Source organism: Hippocampus guttulatus, chromosome 16, assembly GCF_054856545.1.
Source record: "Hippocampus guttulatus isolate MCC_2025c chromosome 16, RoL_Hgut_1.0, whole genome shotgun sequence".
In the NCBI taxonomy this organism is placed as follows: domain Eukaryota; kingdom Metazoa; phylum Chordata; class Actinopteri; order Syngnathiformes; family Syngnathidae; genus Hippocampus; species Hippocampus guttulatus.
In genome coordinates, this window is record NC_141276.1 from 14,318,213 (window position 1) to 14,339,834 (window position 21,622).

The 21,622-nt window shown below is 39.3% G+C and overlaps 1 protein-coding gene across 4 annotated transcripts in view; it reads left to right on the forward strand.

Annotated features, from left to right (window-relative positions):
* Nucleotides 1-21,622, forward strand: part of pdxdc1 (pyridoxal-dependent decarboxylase domain containing 1) — a 41,406-nt gene that overhangs the window by 17,336 nt on the left and 2,448 nt on the right. For 3 of the 4 annotated variants that reach the window (XM_086133548.1, XM_086133546.1, XM_086133549.1), the window contains 10 exons: nucleotides 5,073-5,133; nucleotides 6,515-6,585; nucleotides 7,338-7,443; nucleotides 7,649-7,823; nucleotides 10,950-11,074; nucleotides 11,168-11,289; nucleotides 15,671-15,763; nucleotides 15,935-16,031; nucleotides 17,835-17,933; nucleotides 18,064-21,234. In XM_086133548.1, the coding sequence (XP_085989674.1) occupies nucleotides 5,073-5,133; nucleotides 6,515-6,585; nucleotides 7,338-7,443; nucleotides 7,649-7,823; nucleotides 10,950-11,074; nucleotides 11,168-11,289; nucleotides 15,671-15,763; nucleotides 15,935-16,031; nucleotides 17,835-17,933; nucleotides 18,064-18,311 (1,197 nt within the window). In that variant the 3' untranslated portion in view covers nucleotides 18,312-21,234. Of the gene's footprint in view, nucleotides 1-5,072; nucleotides 5,134-6,514; nucleotides 6,586-7,337; nucleotides 7,444-7,648; nucleotides 7,824-10,949; nucleotides 11,075-11,167; nucleotides 11,290-15,670; nucleotides 15,764-15,934; nucleotides 16,032-17,834; nucleotides 17,934-18,063; nucleotides 21,235-21,622 lie in introns of those variants that run through there. The other variant, XM_086133547.1, reaches the window with a different exon arrangement.

The window sequence follows — 21,622 nt, forward strand, 5'->3', positions numbered from 1 at the left end:
ATTTTTGTTGCACACCACAAAGAGAACCAGATCACAAGTAAGCAAGCTAGAGAAGATGTCAGAGTGCAGGGATGCCCAAACGGTGCAGCCCCTCTTGCGCTATGGCTGGGATTGGTGTCTTGTTCAATCTTTTATCTTTTGTATGCAATGGGACTTCAACTGTAACCATGTGTGTTCCAAAGCTTAAGCCCTTACACAAGAGCTGCTCCCCTCAGCCCTGTGACATCTCATCATGTCTTTAATTTAAAATCTGTGATGTGCCAGCACCATTAGACAATTTATTTCACCAGTTAGAACTGCCAATGATACGGATCCCAATTTGTTGCGCCTAGGTCTGAATGAGCCTTAACTTTACTTCCATTACATACATTCCAGCAAACACCATCATTGTCTGATTGTGTGTATGAAGAAAATAAAGTACACTTGTTCAGAGAGGCAGTGTGCGCTCCCTCCCCAGTAATTTTGAATGCACTCCAAGGTTTAAACAAATCATCAAAATTAACTGCTAAACGAACAGCCACACAACAGGCTCTCGTTTTGGTTGATACCAGACATGGCCACGGCCTCCAAGAAACTAGAGGAGGTCCGTATTTTATATACAGCGGAACCCCGCACACTCGCAGTTCAGCACCTGTGGATTTATTTCTACATTTGTTCAATATATTCAGAAAATCTGGGGTGGGATTTGTGAGAGGGATTGGGTCTTCTTGTGAAGGGAATGCCTATTTTTCGTATTGGAAGTTTATCAGCATTTATACGTTTAATCCCTATCCCACCACCCCCACATTGCATTTCAATGGTCACAAATGACATTGATTATCGGATTTTCCCTATACGAGGGTCAGCCCGGTTCCTATTCCCTGCAAAGAGTGGGGGTCCATGACTTGATGTTTTTATTCATCCAGATTTGACTTGTCAACATCACTTCTGTTGTGTGTTGAATGAAAAAAAACACATATATATATATATATGTGTGTGTATATATCAGTGTTGTGTCCAAGGACCGGCAACCCGAGGCCAAGGCCAAGGACTTGCCTCCGAGGCCGAGGCCAAGGCCAAGGACTTGGAAAATTTTCCGAGGCAAGGCCAAGGCCAAGGACTTGAGAAATTTTCCGAGGCCAAGGCCAAGGACCAAGGACTGATTTTGAAACTGAGGCCTAGCCAAGGACATGTATAAAATGTGCTATCAAGTGCTATCATACCACTTGGCAGGTCCTCATGATTTGCAACACCCCTCCATCATAACCCTTTGCACTCCCTAACGCTTGAATGAAGTGTTTTTATTCAAAGAGTAGAACAGTCAGGGTACGTGTTATTTATACTGAGAAAAAAAATAAAATCATATGATATACATTTGTGAATTAATGTTTTTGTGCAGTAGTTTCTTAATATGAAGTAAATCAACACTCAACAGGCATGACATGGCACGGAAGACAAGTTGAGAAATGACTTTGCATAGAAGTCAATCACTGACTGCAGAAAAAGCGGTAATCCCTCAGTGATAATTTTACAGTTTACCGGCAGCGAGACCCAGGGACTCGCTGCTCAGAAAAGTATGAGTGCCATTATGCATTGAGAGAGTCCCAAATTTCAAATTCTGAAAGGGTCTACTTATTCAATTGCATATGATAATAACACAAACAACATGTACATACAATGATAAACAAATGCTGCAAAAATTTAAATAATTCAGGAGCAGGCCTGAGGATTTCGGAAATTCATGGTAACCGTTTTTCGGTTCCGTCTGATTACCCAATGGGAAACCACGATAAAAAATGTTGGGTTCCGTAAATGTTCATCATGGGACCCCATTTTTCTATTTTGACTGATATTGATAATCAAGAATTCTGAAACTCAAAAGTATAATGTTTCAAGGGTCAATGTTTGAAAACTATGCATTAACAATGAACATTACATCAGCAGCTGTGTACTCCAGGTTTATTCCAAAAAATAAATGGATCAAAAACTGGTGTACTCATGTGGCATCATCAGAGTATTTTTTCCAATCTCACACTGCAAAGATTAATTGACTGGTAATGATTAATACAGGTAAGTATTGATGTGGCTTGACATCCTCTTCCCAAGACGATGCATGTGTAATCTACGATCAATTTGACGAAAGAATTTAACACACGTCATCATGAGTTCTACCAACAGTTAACATTACTACACCTTGTGACGAATGTTTTATTCATAAGGTTACCATGCTACAACCAGTAAATTATAGAATAACCAATACTGTTTCATAATATTTTTCACAGTGATTAGCCTACAAATCTAATGACCAACTTGCCTCGTAATCGTGCCTCGCGTCGTATCTCGCTCTCGTGTTCTGTGCATACGTTACAGGTGATACGCCCTTTGGACGATTCATACGAAAAATCAGACTAGCATTCCCATTTATTAAATATCGTAATTAGTAGACCTTGGTGAGTTTTTTTCGCCGCCATCTCAAACTTTCATCCGCGCGATTCCTCAGTTTGTGGACTAAAATAGCAACCCGCATGCGCACATAACGTCATCTGTTGCGTCCCCCCCAACACTGAAAACAAAACAAAACGAAAGTAAATTAGAAGAAACACACTCAGACACCACACCACAAACACACATACAGGCGCAGTAAAATTGCGTTGATCACACAGTCAACCTGTGTGCGGTGACTTTTATAGTTAAACTATTTTTCGGTACCGTGAAAATGACGCCACAGAAACGACACGTTACCGTAACGATTGTTACTGTGAAATCCTCAGGCTTGCCGTAGTTTTTTGGTTTGTTTGTTTGTTTGTTTTGAATGAGAAATTTCCTTGCGTCCCAAAAACGCACATTGTTGGGAACTGTGCGTCCCGTGGGTTAATTATGCGTCTCGGACGCGGGACGCAGAGGTAACGAGATGGCTGATCTCTAAACATTCTCTGAGTACTACTTTTATTACCACTCCCACTTAATATATTTAATTTAATACCTTCAACTTCACAATAATAATAAAAAATAATTAAATCAACCATGATAATATATAATCCGCCAACATTCTGCCCAAGTGAATTCACATTTTCTCTTTGATTAAAACGGAAATGATGACCAACATGCGCAAGCTAGACAGGTTGGATATTAGGAGAACTCTCTCACACCCAAACTCCACATTCACAATCCTGATTGACAAGAACAACCGAATGACCCAATCAGCTCGATTAGTTACTTGTAGGGCGGCACTGTGACCGTCTGGTTAGCATGTCCGCCTCACAGTTCAGAGGTACAGGGTTCAATTCCGTCTCCGGCCTTCCTGTGTGGAGTTTGCATGTTCTCCCCATACCTGCATGTGATTGTGAGTGCGCATGGTAGGTTCCAGCACCTCTGCGACCATTGTGAGGATAAGTGGATTCGAAAATCAATGGGTGGATGGTTACTCATAGCACTTGTAGTTCCCAAAAAAGACATCATAGAACAAATGAAACGAATGAAAAATTTACAAAGCCATTTTCACTTCTCTTTCAAACGTATCGGCATGAAGCCTACACCAGTGCTTTGACGTGGCGTATCAATCCACAGAAAGGTTTTACAAAGGATCACGGTCATTCACTGTTGGTTTTCAGCCTTGTTGCTTACATGCAGTGATTTCTCCAGAGTCTCTATTTTTGGAATGGACATTCATCCATTTTCAACACCGCTCATCCTGATCGAGGTTGCGGGAAGTTGCTGGAGCCTATCCCAACTGACTACAGGCAGACTACACCCTGAACTAGTCGACAATCAGTCACAGGGCACATATAGCGAGAAACGTCCATTCACATCCATCCATTCCATCCATCACAGAGTGGGATTGTTGGAATGTGTTAGCTATAAAAGTGAAACATTATTATTATTTTCCTCAGTTCGAGCATTACATATCTTGTCTTTGTTGTGTATTCAATTAAATATAGGTTGAATCCATCCATCCATTTCCCGATCCGCTTATCCTCACAAGGGTTGCGGGGGGTGCTAGAGCCTATCCCAGCTGTCTTCGGGCAATCGGCGGGGTACATCCTGAACCGGTTGCCAGCCAATCGCAGGGCACACAGAGATGAACAACCATCCACGCTCACACTCACACCTAGGGGACAATTTAGAGTGTCCAATCAACCTGCCATGCATGTTTTTGGTATGTGGGAGTACACGGAGAAACCCACGCAGGCTCGGGGAGAACATGCAAACTCCATACAGGGAGGCCGAAGCCGGTATTGAACACGTTACCTCTGCACTGTGAGGTCGACGCACTCACCACTGGACCACCAGGCCGCCCTATAGGTTCAATATGATTTGCAAATCAGTGAATTCTGTTTTTATTTGTTTAACACAATGGTGCAACTTCATTGGAATTGGGTTTGTAGTTTTAAAAAAAGCGCCATACTCTGGCCAATAGCACACTGGATGGGTTTTTTTTCTCTTCCCATTGTAAAACCATCTATGTTGTACTCGCCTCTTCCTATTTTAGCGCTAAGCTGGTACGTCAGATACAGGGAGATGGGATGTGTGATCCATACGTTCCCTCCTGACAACACTATGCAATGACCATTATCACTTGAAAGGGAGAATTCTCATTTGCAATGTCAATGTCAGCAAGGCTGTTGGTGATGTAGCTAATCCAGGGAGACACACCCTGGGTAGTTGTGTGTCTTGTTACTGAGTCAAGCACTTGATGGTTTGATTCAAATGTTCATCTAAAACTTGACAACGTTGATCACGAGCTCATAAAAAATAGGCAATCACCAATGTTTTTTTTTTGTGGAGGGGAGTATTGAATGCATTAACGATTCGTCCGTCCTGTGATTTTCCCCCAAGATAAAGTTGCTGTGTCGTTGGGCTGCTTCTTTTAGCCAACAATGGACAGTTTGTATAGCTATTAAACAAACAAAAAACAACCCTCCCTGACAGTTTGTATCCCTATCTTTAAAAAAACAAACAAAAAAAACCTTTGACGCTGATTCTATTCCATCCTGTAAACTGGTCATTATTTTACATACCATACAGTGGTCAAATTGAAGTATGACCATCACTGTCACTAAATCTCAGATGACTGTCTCTTTGTCGCTTAATAGGTGGAGGATGAACTCCACTCTCCTGTGGTGCTGCTCAAGTATTCTCAGGAAATTACTGCAGGTAAGTGGTGTCATCGTCTAATATGTTGTCTACAAATGTCATTAAGAAAACAACTTTTCCATTAACAAAAACACAGAGCAGCAAGGATATCCTTATTTTAAGTTAAATAAAATAGTAAGTGACTATATGGGTCTTTTTTTGCAGGGAGGGGGGGGGGGTTTCAGGCCGATGCCGATTACTAGTTGTTTAGGAGGCAGATAACCGATATTTACAGGTAATATTCATTTGCAGTATCAAGAACAATGTTGGCATAAAAATTAAATGGGAACCCTCCCCCCCAACTTTTAACTTTGTTGAAATGTGATTAAGCAAGTTAAACATGTTGAGTGTTGTTCTTAATTTTTGACATATAAACAACAGACAGCTTTGTTTTAAAATGAAAGTACAGGCAGCTTCCACGGTCATTGGCATGTCCTGAGTTAAATGAACAGTCAAACACGTTAATTGCTCGCTAAAGGTTTTTTAAATATACACATTCGTATTCCAAAATGACTGTCACCTATTTCTGTTTTAATTTCAAACAAAAACAAAAAGTACAAGAATTCCTAGTAAAAAAATCTATTTGGAAAAAGGTAGAATATCAACGCCAATAATCGGCAGAATTATTGGCCTAATGATTTTTGTTTAAAAACATGGTCCAAGTATTAATTCCTGCTTCGCATTTTGTTCTATCATTATTCCCAACAATTGTCAATAGTTACTGTTGCCATGTCCATGTTGATACATTCTAAAAATGTTTCATCATGCACTCCCCTCCAAAAGAATACGAACAATGAGGCCAATTTCTTCATGACTGCTGTAGACTGGAAAAAAATGTTTGATTATAAATATAGTATGAGACAAGCAATCAACATTTCAGTTCGTATTTTCTCTATCTGATAATCAATTGTTTGAACTTGTCCATTTTTATGCTAGTAAAACTTTAGGATCGTGTGACTGACATGTTTGTTTTGTCACCCAGGTATGTACAATTACAATTATTATTTCAACAATAAATAGTGCGAAATGTCCATGCTTAGTCTCAGACTTGGCCTTTGCATTTGAAGAAGACATTTATTTTAGAGGTATAACCAGTTATTTTGGGCTAAAAAACAAGTCGTCGTTAACCTGAGAAAAGATGGAAAATCAATCATTCAACAGCAACTTTTAGAGGGCGGGATTGGCATTTTCTTTCAAAGAATTGGGGTGTTTTGTTATAAACAATGCTGTACTATCTTTCAAGATACTAAATCCAGATGCAAAAACCTAGAAATATATACTTTTGTCTAATGTTCATCACAAATCCAAACATATACAGCAAAACTAGTCACTTCTCTATTTCTTTTTGAGGGGCGTGTATACTGTGGTAAACAAATTGAAATCCCTCTGTCCTATTTGGTAGCATCCAGCAGTGGTTCAGTGGATGCTTACTGTGCTGGGGAGAAGGAGGTACTCGATGCAATCAATAGATGGGTATGTGATTTGCTGTGTTTTATTGTTATTTGTTTTCATTATTGAGTAAGAGCATGACACACAGGTCACCAACCTATTGAAGTTGAGCGCTCCTTCTTGGGTACTGATTAAGGCAAAGGGCTACCAGTTTGATACGCCCCATTTCTAAAATAAGAAATTATCTCAAATTATGAATGTTATTATTGTGTTTTTATTAATAATTGATAGTCATTTATGTGACAACACACATGTTAATGATTTGTCACAAGGATCAGGAAGGACATACATATCAATAAACAACACTTTATTACTATAAAGCTCTGCCCATGATCACGTTCTCGACACTCAATTCCTATGCAGTTGGGAAGTTGTGGGAAACAAATAAAACCAGAATTTGATGATTTAATTGAATGCAGGACAAAGATATTTAATGTAATTTTTCTTTTTTTTAGAAACTACATGATAAATATAAATAGTTGTCATTTATTAAAATTTTTTTTTCAATTAGTGTCCTGCACAACTTCCAGGCCTCATTATGTCTAAATAGCAATGGTCAAATGTAGGTGTAATAGTTTTTTGTATCGCACTTTCCCACGTGCAAATCATATGAGCTCCCAATCCTAAGGTATTATTGCTGTCAAATAAAGAACATGTTCATTGCTAACTCATAAATGACAATTTTCTTCTGTCGGTTTGTCGCTCACATTATGGTTAATTATATGAGGGTTTTTTAAAAATATTTTTTATTTTATTTATTTATTTTTTAATTGTAGCTTGGCAAGCAGCTTGCCCAGATGGTTCCTGCCAGTGGGGTCGATGTTGTGGAGCTTGAAGATGAAGGCACCTGTGTTCGGTTTAGCCCGCTACTAACAGCTGCAGGTAATAGAATTGCACATACGCACCCTGGCATGGCTCAATGTGTTTTTTTTTTTTATTGGTTGTGGGTTAGCATGACAGTGTTTGTCGTGAGGTTTAAAAAATACCACATTAAAGGGGTGTTTTTAGAGGATCGTCGTTCGTGTTCATTTTATATTTACACAAATCAACTTAGTGTGCCAATTATGCAATTCTTGTTCTTGTACAGATTTAGGATCTCAACCTGAGGATGTTGACAATCTGGTTCAGAAGTTGTTGGAGCTTGTTCCTTTGATGACCTCCACAATGTCCTTCAGACAGGACTTCAAAGAGGAGACTCACCAACACTCACCCTACCTCAGATACGTAGAAGAGCTTAGCTGGCCAGGCCTCGGAGCCGTCCGGTAAGGCGTAATGCAGGACATTTTTTTAAAGGTGCTTGAAGCGTAGCTACAGTTTTTGCGCAAGAACATACCGTAAAGTCCGGATTACAAGCCGCTACTTTTTTCCCACACTTTCAACACTGCGGCGTGTAATATGAAGCGGCTTTTTAATTATTTTTTTTCCAGCGCGGGAAAAACATGGACCAATAAAATGAATGAGTAGTTCACTGAGGTCCAATGAGATTGTATGACTAATCACAACTGGGATTACACAGGGGTCCAATGAAATTGTATGATTACCGGTAATCACAACTTTCCTTATTTCAGTCTTTCTTCTAACCCTGATCAACATGGAGAATACCAGACGAAAAGCATATGATGCAGCTTTTAAACTAAAAGTGATCACTCTGGCAGTTAAAGAGGGAAATCGAGCTGCTGCCCGTAATGTTGACATAGACGAGTCGATGGTGCGAAGGTGGAGGCTCCGGCAAGAAGAACTGAGCCAGTGTAAAAAAACAACCAAAAAGACCCATGCACATTTGATTTGCCCCTCACTCGGACTGTAAATAAAAAAGGTGACTCCTCCGTCATACTGAAAACAAGCGGCCACGAGAGAACACATTTTACCTGTGTTTTGAGCTGCGCAGCATCGGGCCTAAAGCTGCTAACGATGATCATTTTTAAGCGGCTGACTAGAGAAATAATTTCATCTATCTTTTCCCATTTATATGATTTGCATTATTCTATTTAAAGCCTAGAGGGCTGCAGTATTTCTCCTCATAATTACGCAAATGCGCATCAAGATCTCTCTTTGTCTGGCCTCTTATGTGTTTCAGCGTAATTTCGTTGTGCAAATGCATTTATCATGCTCATAAAAATATGGAGAATATTTTAACCTTAAGAAATTGTTGCGTTTTTTTCTGCGGGGGACCGCGTCCGCGTCCTCACGCGGACGCGGTCCAGGCGGCAAGGACGCAGAAGCAAACCCCCGCCTACTCATTGGCCAGCGGTTTATAATATGGTGCGGCGCATATAATTACAAAATTGATTTTTCTTCATAAATCTGAGCATGCGGCTCTTAAACAGGTGCGGTCTGTAGCCCGGAATTTACGGTACAGTGTTATACCATGGTTTTTGCAAATACTTCATTTTGATTGGTTCATAAAGTAACATTGGTGTACAGTATCAGCTGATAATGTATGTATTGCTTGGTTCCTGTCCAAAAAATTACACTATTCCATATCAATCCAGAGCACCGTTTAGCAGGTAGATTAACACAGCAACCTTACAGTCAGATGTTCTGATAGTCAACATGAAGTATTCTGAGGAAAGAAATGAGCAAATGTAAATGAGTGACTCGAATTTAATTTCATTACCTTAACTAAAGTTGGCATTGTTAGAATTTGGACAATTTCGGATCCAAGTCCGGCTCCTCAATTCGATTCTGGTTCCTCAGCGTTGTCAATTCCGATTCTTAATTTGCGTGGTTTAAATGAAGGAGCTAGCCAGTGATATATATATATTGTTTTAATGTCATGTTTTTTTAACTGTTCAGAAACTTCGCTATGAATTTCTCTAACTGGTACGTTATCAAACCTATGCACCTGAAATTTTCACAAGTGGGTTTTATATTGGGCGTCGACCTCGCAGTGCAGAGGTACCGGGTTCAATTCCAGCTCCGGCCTCCCTGTGTGGAGTTTGCATGTTCTCCCCGAGCCTGCGTGGGTTTTCTCCAGGTACTCCGGTTTCCTCCCACATCCCACAAACATGCATAGCAGGCTGATTGAACACTCTAAATTGTCCCTTGGTGTGAGGGTGAGCGCGGATGGTTGTTCGTCTCTGTGTGCCCTGCGATCGGCTGGCAACCGGTTCAGGGTGTCCCCCGCCTACTGCCTGAAGACAGCTGGGATAGGCTCCAGCATCCCCCGCGACCCTTGTGAGGATAAAGCGGATCGGAAAATGGATGGATGGATGAAGGGTTTTATATTGGAAAAATTCATCAAAATACAATAATACGACTGAGTGCCCATTTATTTAGTGTTGTTTTTCAATCGAAAAAAAATCTTTTGCAAGAAAAATAAATGACAAACACAAAAGATGTATTTGAGGGGAACGCAAGGAAAATGTATCTAATCTAAGCAGTCTACAAAAACATATGCCATAGATGTGCATATATGCATGTACTGTGTATGCTAAGCTAAATATTAGCTGTCCATTTGCATTTGTTTTGACCCGCCTGTTTAGTTCCAGTTTATCTTGTAGGCATAAGAGGTATTGTACTGGTTTAGTGACCCAATTCTGACCGGTGTGGTGCCAGGCTGAGGGGTCGGAGCTGAAGGCACCACAGGAAAGTCACGGCACACGCAATCAACCCTATTCCATGAATCCGGTGTTGTTTGAATTGTACCCTCCTTTGCACTATATCATTTTATGAAGAAAGGTCTTTATTTATTTGTTTGTTTGTCTATTTACTGTATTTGCACTTTTGATCTCTGCTGAGTCGTGTCCGCAGCTCGCAAACTTGATCCTTGCACACATTTCGTGCTTAGTTATTCGACATGTGTGCTGTTAAATATAGCATGCACAATACTGGTCGTTCTGTGTTCGTGTAAAGCGGATTTGGTGGGGAGAGGGCGGCGTGAACGGCCTCAGACATGGAAGCTCGATAGGCCCCTGCCGAACTGCCAAGCGCCCACAATGTGGCTCCGGGGGCGGAGATGGAGCTGCGCATCACATTCACACATTTTCTATTGATGGTGCTTTCGTGCAGCTCGGCATCGAAATTTAGCACAGACATTAACAAATTTGAATGAATCCAAGACAACCACATTATTACTCCAGGTCCCCTCGGTTCTCAATTATTGATGTCCATCCCAAACCATAATCATAGTCTGCTAGATCAAACATTTTTCAAATCATATTTTACATTTGTCAGATATTTTAGTAGCAAATTGCACGATGAATATTAAATGAAGCTATAATGAGGATAAGGCGGTTCAGATAATGGATGGATGAATGGACTCAGATGTATTCTCACCTATGGCTGAGCAGTTGAAAGGTTTTGCTTTGAAATAAATTATTCAAATTTTAACGAATACACTATCTCCTTTTTCAACCATGCCTGCTTTTTCTTCACATGCTACTCAGTTATGAGCCTCAGGTGGAGGGAATTGGAATTGATGATATCAGGAGAACACAGGAAATCAAGAAAATAAACGCTGAACTGCTGAAGCAACTACAAGAGCTAGATACTGACATAATCTTCTCCACTGGTTTGTACCCCTTCATTTTTTCATATCAGTAAAATGAAAATAGCTTAATTGATTCGCAATTAAAACTTTCCCTTTTATATATTTATTTCCTAGGCCCAGAGTTTGCCAAAGAGGAGGACTGCATCTTTATAAGCATGGTGGCTGATGACGTTGATGTTTCAGAGCTCGTGGAAACAATAGTGACGCTAGGCCGCGACATTGAAGAGAATGGAAGAGTAATTTGCATTCTGTTATTTTCATCTGTTCATTCTGTCATATCCTCCTGACTACCAGTAGTTCAAATTTGTCCTCTGTAGAGGACATTTGTGAACCTAAATACCTCCCACCCAGTGCCTCCAATCGCATTAACTCCTTTTGTTACTCTAAAGAGGACATTCAGTGCTTTCCAATGATACCAAATTTGTAGGGGTTAGAAAAAGTAAGAAAATGGCTTCCCTCAATGCAAGCACTTTTTATGGGAAGGGGAAAAGTAATACTTTTTATCAAACACATTTTGTCTTGAAATGCTGTTGGCATTTTAATTATAAGACTCTTATGAACACGTTAAAGTTTTGTTTGAGTTGTTTTAAGTGTATTTGAGCCTGTTTGAAAAATGTAGTGGGATTTCAAAAATTTCTTTTGGAGTAGTCCAATTACTTCACATAGATTGGGGAATTTCAAAATAAATGTGATTGGACAACATTTTTTTCCTGGTAGTCAGGAGGTTATGAGTATATTATTAGCAGTGTCATTAAAAGTGCAACGGCCAATGCACAAACCTAATTCCAATGAAGTTGGCATGTTATGTAAACATAAAATGCATACAGTGATTTGCAAATGAGGTTCAAGCTATATTTAATTGAATACATGACAAAGACAAGATATTTAATGTTCGAACTGATAAACTTGATTGTTTTTAGGAAATAAGTATTAACTTATTTTATGGCTGCAACATGTTCCAAAAAAGCCGGGACAAGGTTTACCACTGTGTTGTAGGTCGACATTTTTTTCCCATTCTTGGTGTCCAACAGTCCGGGGTATCTGTTGTCATTGTATGCTTCATAATGCGCCACACATTTTCAATGGGAAACAGGTGTGGACTGAAGGCAGGCCAGCCTAGTACACACACTCTTTTACTACGAAGCCACACTGTTGTATGTAACGTGCAAAATTTGGCATTGTCTTGATGAAATAAGTGAGGGTGTCCATGAAAAAGATGTATTTTTCTGCATTAATGATGCCTTCACAGATGTGTGAGTTACCTATGCCATTGGCACTACCATAGCCCCGCCTCAGAGATGCTGGCTTTTGAACTTTGCGTCCCAAACATACCTGGTGATTCCTTTCCTCATTGGCCTGGAGGACATGCTGCCCACAATTTCCATAAACAGTTTGAAAAGTTGACTTGTCAGACCACAAACATTTTTTTCCACTTTGCATCAGTCCATCTTAGATGAGCTCTGGCCCAGAGAAGCCGGCGGCATTTCTGGGTGTCGATGATTAATGGCTTTTGCTTTGCATAGTATAGTTTTAAGTTGCACTTATGGATGTAGTGTCGAACTGTATTTACTGACATTGGTTTTCTGCAGTGTTCCTGAGCCCACGTGGTGATGTCCTTTACACATTAATGTTGGTTTTTGATTCAGTGTTGCCTGAGTGATCGAAGGTCACAGACATTCAGTGTTGGTTTTCGGCCTTGCCGTTTACATGCAGTGGTTTCTGCTGAATCTTTTGATATTATTGACCATCGATGATGAAATCCTTTAATTCCTTGCAATTGTATATTGACGAACATTGGCCATAATCTGTTTGACTATTTTCTCATGCACTTGTTCACAAAGTGGTGAACCTCGCCCCATCTTTGCTTGTGAATGACTGAGCAATTCAGGGAATCTCCTTTTATCCCCAATCATGGCACCCACATTTTCCCAGTTAGCCTGTACGCCTGTGGGATGTTCCAAACAGGTGTTCGATGAGCATTTGTCAACGTTGAGTGTTTTTTTTGCCACCTGTTGCGTCTTTTTTGGAATGTGTTGAAGCCATAAAATTTGAAGCTAATGATTTACTAAAAACAATGAGGTTGATCAGTTTGAACATTAAATATCTTGTCTTTGTCGTGTATTCAATCAATTAGTTGAACATGATTTGCAAATCACTATATTGTGTTTTTATTCATGTTAATCACAACATCCCAACTTCATTGGAATTAGGTTTGCAGGTAGTACAATAATAATTTTGAGTTTTCCAGAACTTGAAATTGATCTTTTGGAACCATATTTTTGATGCACAGACAGGGCTAGGGAGGCTAAGGATGGGAATTGAAAACTGGTTCTTGTTGAGAACCTGCTCCCAGAGTTTCAATTCCTTGGGACCGTTTGATAATTTAGGTTGTATTTTGTGCATTTCTACAGAGGAATATGCATATACTGTCTAGTTTTATACCTTTTTTAAATTTTATTCTGGGGACCCCATGGGACCCCATTAAGGAGTCCAAGGATGTGGACCTCTTCAGACCACACAGTTGGGTTTGTCAGCTTACTTGAAATGTATCTTTCAGATAAGGCAAAAAATAAAGTTGATTTACATGTTTAGCCTCACCTCCCTCCCCCAACTCCCCCCCAAAAAAGTAATGATAAGCGACTCAGTGAAGAATTGAATCCTTAAAAAGAATCTAATGAAATCTGAGCCATACAAATCTTATCAATACCCATCCCTGGACAGGGTGCAATAATGAACAATTTGGACAGCTACAGCTGAACTCCAATTTATTTATTCCCCCTTGCAACTAATTTTACAGGTGGCCATTGTTGTGTTTGCATAATCAATAATTGAAGCTGCACAAGGTAAATGCAAACATGCATACTCTATGTGTGTGTGTGTGTGTGTGTGTGTATATATATATATATATATGATGTATTCTTAATTCTGTTTAAAATAACCTGAAAGGGAAAAGTTAATGCTCCTTAGGCAGAAACACCTCAAATAAACATTCCTTGTAATTGCACATTGATCAGAATTAATTTTGAACCATTCTTCTTTCCAGAACTGTTGCACCTAAGTAAGATTGCTGGGATATGTCTGGTGTGAATAGCTCTCTTGAGCTCCAGCCACACCATCTCGATTGGGTTGAGGTCAGGATTTTGTGCATAAACTTGTACAAAGCTGGCACATGCCAACAGCTGTTGATGAATATGCCATATGTAAAACATCAAACAAGATTGGGGTTCACACCAAGGAGGAAGCTGTTGCTACATTACCACATTTGTTTGTTTTCTGACGAGCATTTGGATTTTCCACGGCACTCCTGTCAGACTGTCCTGTGGGCAGATTAAAACTAAATTGAATGATTTGGGAAAGAAACACACTATCATGTGGAAAAATACTGGCACACCACACCAATGTCAAAACCTTATCCCAAATATGAAACATGGTGGAGCGTGCATTGTGGAAAGGGTGTGCTTTGCTCTTCAGTGCCTGGACAGCATGCCCTCATCGCTGGAAAAATGAATTCACAAATTTGTCAAGACATTTTGCAGAAGAACTTGAGGCCATCTGTCTCAACAGTTAAAGCTGAAAAGAGAGAGTTGTTACACCAGTACAATGATCTAAACCATGGAAGCAAATCAACAACAAATGGTTTCAGAAGAAAATGCATGTTCTGGAAATCAAGTCAAAGTTGTGATCTTAACCCACTTAAGATTCTGTGGGATGACCTCAAGAAAGCTATTCACACCAGACTTACCATGAATCACATCATGAGTGGTCCAAAAATCAGCCTGATGGTTGGTTTTGCAAATTCGATCAGCAACTACAGGAAAGGTTGAGGTTTTTTTTCTGCCAGAGGGGTCAACCAGTTGAAATCCGAGGGTTCACTTAGTTTTTCTTCTCTGTTCTATGAATGTTTGTTATGCTCTATAAAAATATGAAAATGATGGATCGTTTTAGCAGACCACATTTTATGACCAGAAATTTGTGAAATTGAAAAGGGTTTTCAGAGTGTTCCTCTCATTATATGTAAAGAAACCAAAATCTAAGCTAACCTCCCAGTTTGACTCTGTACAGCTGCTCATGAAAAAATACACAAAACAGATCCCAATTTGGCCTGTCTAAGAAGCATGCCTAAGCTGAAAAATTCTTATAATGCTCTGTGGCGCTGCACTGCAGTTTATATTAATAAACCACCAGCAGTTTTGTGTGAAAGAGCCTGCTATTGCTGTTTCAAACCTTGAACCATATTAAAAATGGGTCAAATGAGTCAGGAAGGTTCAGAGGTTTACATTTAACGTTTTTAAAAGCTTTCTTAAATGTAAAGCCAGGCCTTGATGCAAGTCAGAAAATGTCTGCAGCTTATTGATATCATGATTCACTGCTTTAAGAACTCTGTCTCTGATCATTTTATCTTCATGTTTTAAATTTGGAATGTCGGCAGTTGCTTTATTTATTGAATGAAGTTATTGCTGGAATATGGTGTTAGATTGAAACCTAATGAATATTGGAAAATAATTTTTTTAAAGTAGTTAAACTGTAGTACAGCAAAAGTATACTTAATTTGTAATCGATTCAACATTTCCATCTGTTGTTGTAGTACCATTCTAAATAGAGTTGTTTCCAATGTAGCTACTGGAGAACATGACGGAGGTGGTGAGGAAAGGCATTCGGGAGGCAGAACTGGAGCTCTTAAAAGCCAATGATGAGAAACTCATGGAAGAGGTAAGTAAATTTGGGTTGCATGAAGTGCAACCTACAAACATAGACATTTGATTTATTTTAGAATCAGAATGACTTATAGCGGTAGTAATTAAGCTTTCCCAAAAAGGAGAAATGCTACTACTAGTGTGAAGAAAACAATTGTCTGATTTTTGTTTGTTTGGTTTTTTTAAGGGCATGTTGAGACAGCTTCCTTTGGTTGGCTCTGTTCTAAACTGGTTCTCTCCTGTACAAACTTCAATTAAAGGGAGGACCTTCAGCCTGGCGGCAGGTTTGTATACGCATGTGTATTTTCAATATCAGTTTGTCAACAGAGCTTCTGTCTTGTTGTTGTTTTTTTGTCCTCATAAACGATTTAAATGCTCACATATAGCCCACAATACATTTTCTATTTCACATGGTTTTATTTGCTCGCACTGTTTTAAGTTGAATTTCCAGGGATAAAAGCCATATGCAGATAAGTAAATAGACAAGGCCAGGGCTGCAGCTAGGATAAAGTTGAAGAGACATTACACTGATAGAACATTAAATCTTGTAAGATCCTGTTGTGTAGTGGTCGATGGTCTGTGTTTGGCTGGGAACCACTTCAGGGTGTACTGCTTGAAGACAGCTGGGGTAGGCTACAGCATGCCCTCGACCCTCATAAGAGAGGGAAGGATTAGGTCAGAGATGTCAAACATATGGCCCGCGGGCCGGAACCAGCCCCAAGGAGGTTAGATCAGGCCCGCGGGGTAATTTAAAAGTGGAAAAAAAATGCATAAAAGATACGGAATTAATATATTTAATAAGGTGCAACCCATGGAATATCCGCTAGGGGAACAGTTTTGATCAGAGTAGAAGACAACATTGTTTTGATCAGAGAAGACAACAGCAGTTTCAGTCTGTCACTGAGACAGACCCAAAACATCAGACGCTACCAACAACATGTGGATACTCTCCTTAATTTGTAGGGAAGGATTAAATTTAGATTGTATATGCACATGTTAAATGGTTTAAAAATTACTTTCGTTATACATCTCGTTTCACCTTAAAGTGCAGTCCTATATTTTTCAATACCAATTACTTGTTAAAGTTTTATACCTTTGTACAATCAGTGGGATCAGTTGCAATACATATACTGTATGTGAATGATAAAAGTAAATTGCACATTTGTCTAAGGAAATCGAAGGTGCTTCATGAAATGTTTTGTAAAAGATATGTTCCTTAAATTTCAACATTTTCCTAATGTTCTTGTGCTTCTTTAGACCAAAACAAAGGAAAGACATGTTATTTTGGTTATTTATAGCAGAGTATGGTATAATTTTAATGGTCCGGCCCACTTGACATCTACCGAGGCCGTATGTGGCCACAATGTGAAATGAGTTTGACACCCCTGGATTCGGTGGTATATCCTTAATATCAGAGGTGGGCAATTTACTAAATTTTGCCAGTCTGTCATTTATCGTCGGCCTCTGTACATGTCCGTCATAGTCAGTCCAGCATTATTTCAGGCCGAATGAAACTGTCCTGCATCAGTTAGGCATGCAACCGTGGTTTTGTCATCAATCCCTTCAGTAAACTTGATTCGTATGTTCATAAACAACGTCAATCTGTTACAAAAAAAAGTCATAGCCTACCACTATTTTAACTCCTAAAATGTTTTACTTCAGAATTTTGTTAACTATAACCAGAATCCCATTTCACATTGTTCCCTAAGTGTGCTTCCCAGTCCTTCTGAAAACCAAAATCAAGTTGCCATGACAATCAATCAATGTTTTTTCTTCTTCTTCTTCTTTCTGCTCCTCTTCTGGTTCATCTTCTACTTCTTTCTCTTCTTCTGCTCCATCGTTCAGGTCCATTGTTAGTAAAGTCCCCGGTTAGTGACTATTACACTCACAGAGGAAAAATCATCTCAGTGCTTAATCCATCCCAAATAAAATATTTTCTTTTTTCAAAAGTTTGTCATCCATCATTATTCGTCAGAAAATCGGGCATCTGTCATTGACGGACTGACAGAGCTTCCGTCAATACTGATGTAATGCCCACCCCTGCTTAATAGGGTTCTTATTTATTCTCACTATATTATTATTCATAGGTTCCTTGGACTCCACAGAGGTGACCTACTCTACCAAGGCCCAGTCAGGCAGGCCTCCCTTGAAAGATTCTTCCACCTCATCATTGGAGAGACTGCAAGGTAGCACTGTACAAAACTACTGAAGACAAACAGTGCTTTGTGATGCGCAACATCACTTGCACGTGTCTTGTTGGATATGTTTTGTTCTTTCCAATGCATCACGATCCAATAAAGCTCTTTTCCATCACAGGTCAGAAGTTATTTCGGCGCTCAGGTGCAGGCTCTGACTCCTTGAGTGAATCCAGCTCAATTGGACAAGCTGAGGGGGCAACCAGCATCCACTCACCCTCTTTAAGTGTACCAGAGGTTGACTCTGCATGTCAGTGCATTCCAGAAGAAATTCAGGACTCGTCTCAGCAGAAACAGCATGGCCAGGTGGAGGACAAAGCATTCTTGGAGGAGAGGAAGCTTGAAGGCCAAGAGGGCCAGCCATCATAATGGTACCAGCCTAACTCATTAACAAGACGTTTTATACGTAAATTATGCATTTATGCTGGTATGAAAGAGTAAAGTTGCCGAATTAGTATGGTCTAATTGTTTCTCTCAAGAGTGTCTGTCCAATGAGGTTGGAAAGGATATCAGCGAACATTGTAACACTGTGATGCTTTTTTTCTAATCACTTCCACTTATACCAATGGCTGTAGTTTACATTGTATTTACACACATTTTTGTTTGACCTATCAAGATGGTCCAAGATCAGGACTTAAAGCGATGGGCACAGAACACCCTGGTCACAAGTCAGTCACAGGACACATAACTCTCAACTCAACTGTATTTATAGAGCACTTTCAAACAGCCATCGCTGCATACAAAGTGCTGTACGTGGAGCAATTAACATACACAACAAACAGTGAAGCAAATCTGTAACAAAGATGGTAGAAAGCACCGACCGAACAGCAAAACCAAGAACAAATCTACGTCATGCTGAGTCAAATGCCAAAGAATACAAGTGAGTTTTGAGGTGGGTTTTAAAGATGGGCAGCGAGGAGGCTTGCCGAATATTCAGTGGGAGGTCATTCCAGAGAGAGGGACCAACAACAGAAAATGAACATAAATTAACAAATGACTGATGTAAACAAAAGGACTATTCACACTCACATTTACACCATCCCTTAAGGGTAACAGTCCCAAGTCACAGATGGTAAACTCTGGTGCTCGAGGGCCACTATTTTGAAGGTTTGAGATATTTCCCTCCTCCAACACACTTGATTCAAATGATCAGATCATGATGCGCTGCAGGAGCCTGATAACGATCCTGATCATTTGAATCAGGTGTGTTGGAGGAGGAAAACATCTAAAACATGCAGGATAGTGGCCCTCAAGAACCGGAGTTTGACATCTGTGATCTAAGTGAACGGCAGCACCATCAGTGACGAGATAGATAAGATCTTGCATTACATTCAATCACATAGTCGCATCCACCAAAACAGCACATGCTGGTCAAACGTTTTGTCGTGGGTGCAGTGGATTGAGTGGTCGTTGCTTATTTTGGGATGTTTAAGAAAAACATTCATTGCACTAGGTTAACTATCCATAAATTTAGACGAATTTTTAAACAGTTTTTGAGTCTCCTTGAAGACCTCACTTATTGTAGATGCCGATTCTTTCAGCTCTGTGGGAAATGCCAAGGTCATAAAGGCTTGATTGTGGTAGGGATGCTAATTAATTTGCATGAGGAAAGAGCTACACAAATGGCATACAGCGTATTGAACAGTTCCGCTTCATGGTGCACTGCTGTGATTGTAATGCAGAAAAGCCTGACCGCATGCATGATGATTTTGGACACACACAATTGCACAACACTAACTCCATTCACACAATACATATAAATGTCAACTACCTTTGCTTTGTCTATGCAAATCTAATTGAGACACAAATTACAAATAATGCTATAGCATAGAAAATGATAAAAATTGTGTGTATATTTTACCAGAATATAGTATTTTGGTGGGAGGATCAGGAAAGGATTATTTTAAAAATCTAACTTCAAAATATATGCAACCACATTGCAGCCATAGCCACACTGAAGCAAAAACTTAATTGCTACACGACCCTCCAAAGCATTTATATTTTCATCATAAACACAAGAATATGTTTTTGCATTTACAGGTTTTTTTTCTTTTTTCAAAAGTACTTTCAAAGTACTTAACATTTTACCACATGTCATAGTCATGGATCATGATATGGGAACTAAAAAGAGAATATACAAGGTGCGTGAGAAAAGTTCATGGACTGGTGCCACAGAAGGTGGAATTTAAACTACAAGTTTTCCCTTTCGAGGTAATTCCCATGGGCTCTCAAGTTTTTCTGAATCACTTTTGTACATTTCTTGATCATCCTCGGTGAATTGTACATGAACTGCATGGATGTAGTAAAGCATTTGAAAACATTAAAAAAAAAGAAAATTTTCCTTTTTTTGATGTGCACAAGTGACACAGTGATAAGAGTGAACAAGTACTTTTGGCAATTTAATATCTGATTTGCAAAATGTACTAAAGTAAATGAGAAGAACTAATACACTTTCCCAGTTTTCTCTGCCATGGTTTCATTTTCTCATGGAAGGCACGTTGTCATGGTGAAGCAACCATGAGTTGTCTTGCCACACCTCTCACTTGGCAAACGACAGGATCTCTTTGTAAATGTACCAGTTGATCATCTGGCCAACATTGAAAAGGAAAACTTGTAGTTTCAAATAGATCTTTTGTGTTACTTGTCAGGGAACTTTTGTGACACCCCTTGTATTCTATCCTAAGGGGATGTTGACCTCAACGATGCAAGATATTTTAACGTCATGTCCATTTGGAAATTATACTTCACAAAAAAGCTGGTAGAAAATATTACATTCTGCAAATGTTTTAATTATTATTCAATATCAAATTTTCAATGTGGGAAAGGGCATTTTTGGAAATCTTGTTTAATTGGTGATGATCAATTGACAGTTTGTCAATACCAATTGGAATTTGGTGAGATTAAGATGCTTTTTTTGAGATGCCAGTCTCACCTGGCAAACTTTTTGCTCTACATACCTTGCCAACTGTTAAATGTATATCAAAGAAAAGTACCAGATAGATAAAGTCACACTGAAGTCCTCTGAGCCAGGGCCTTCTGTAGTATTGAGATAAGAAGTACAAACTTTTGTGGTTAGAAATACATTATGTTGGTAGAATTAAGTTATTGTGGTGAGAATGAAATTGATTACATTTACCTTAATTGCACTTGTAAATAATTTCTTACATGATGTAAATTAAACCCTTGCTTGATTACACATCAGATGATGATAACGTAAGGTTGTGTCTCGAACTTTGTAACCTTCCAATCTTTCATGAAGAAACTTGATTTAATACAATCTCCTATAGACCAACCTGTTGTAATGTTTTTTTTCCATTGGCTGTATATAATAATGAAACACCCCCTCACCTTCCCAAATTATCCCTATGGTGAGTATAAAGTATTTCTGAACACGTTTCGTTGAAAAGTCCTTGTGGAAAGTACAGCCCACTTTCATCGGATGCAATATTGCCAATACAAGATACCGTTTTTTAAATGTAGGGTCAAACCTCATGAGAACTTGAACAAATGACAGATAAAAGGTTACGTTATTAATCAGAGAAAGGGAAATCAATTTAAAATGTAGCGATTATTATTTTCTGTTACGTTGGGATTTTTTTAATTCCTTTGCACTCTCAATTGGGGGGAAAATCTACGATAAATAAATTTATCGTCGCCTGCCCAACTAATGACTGCGTTTC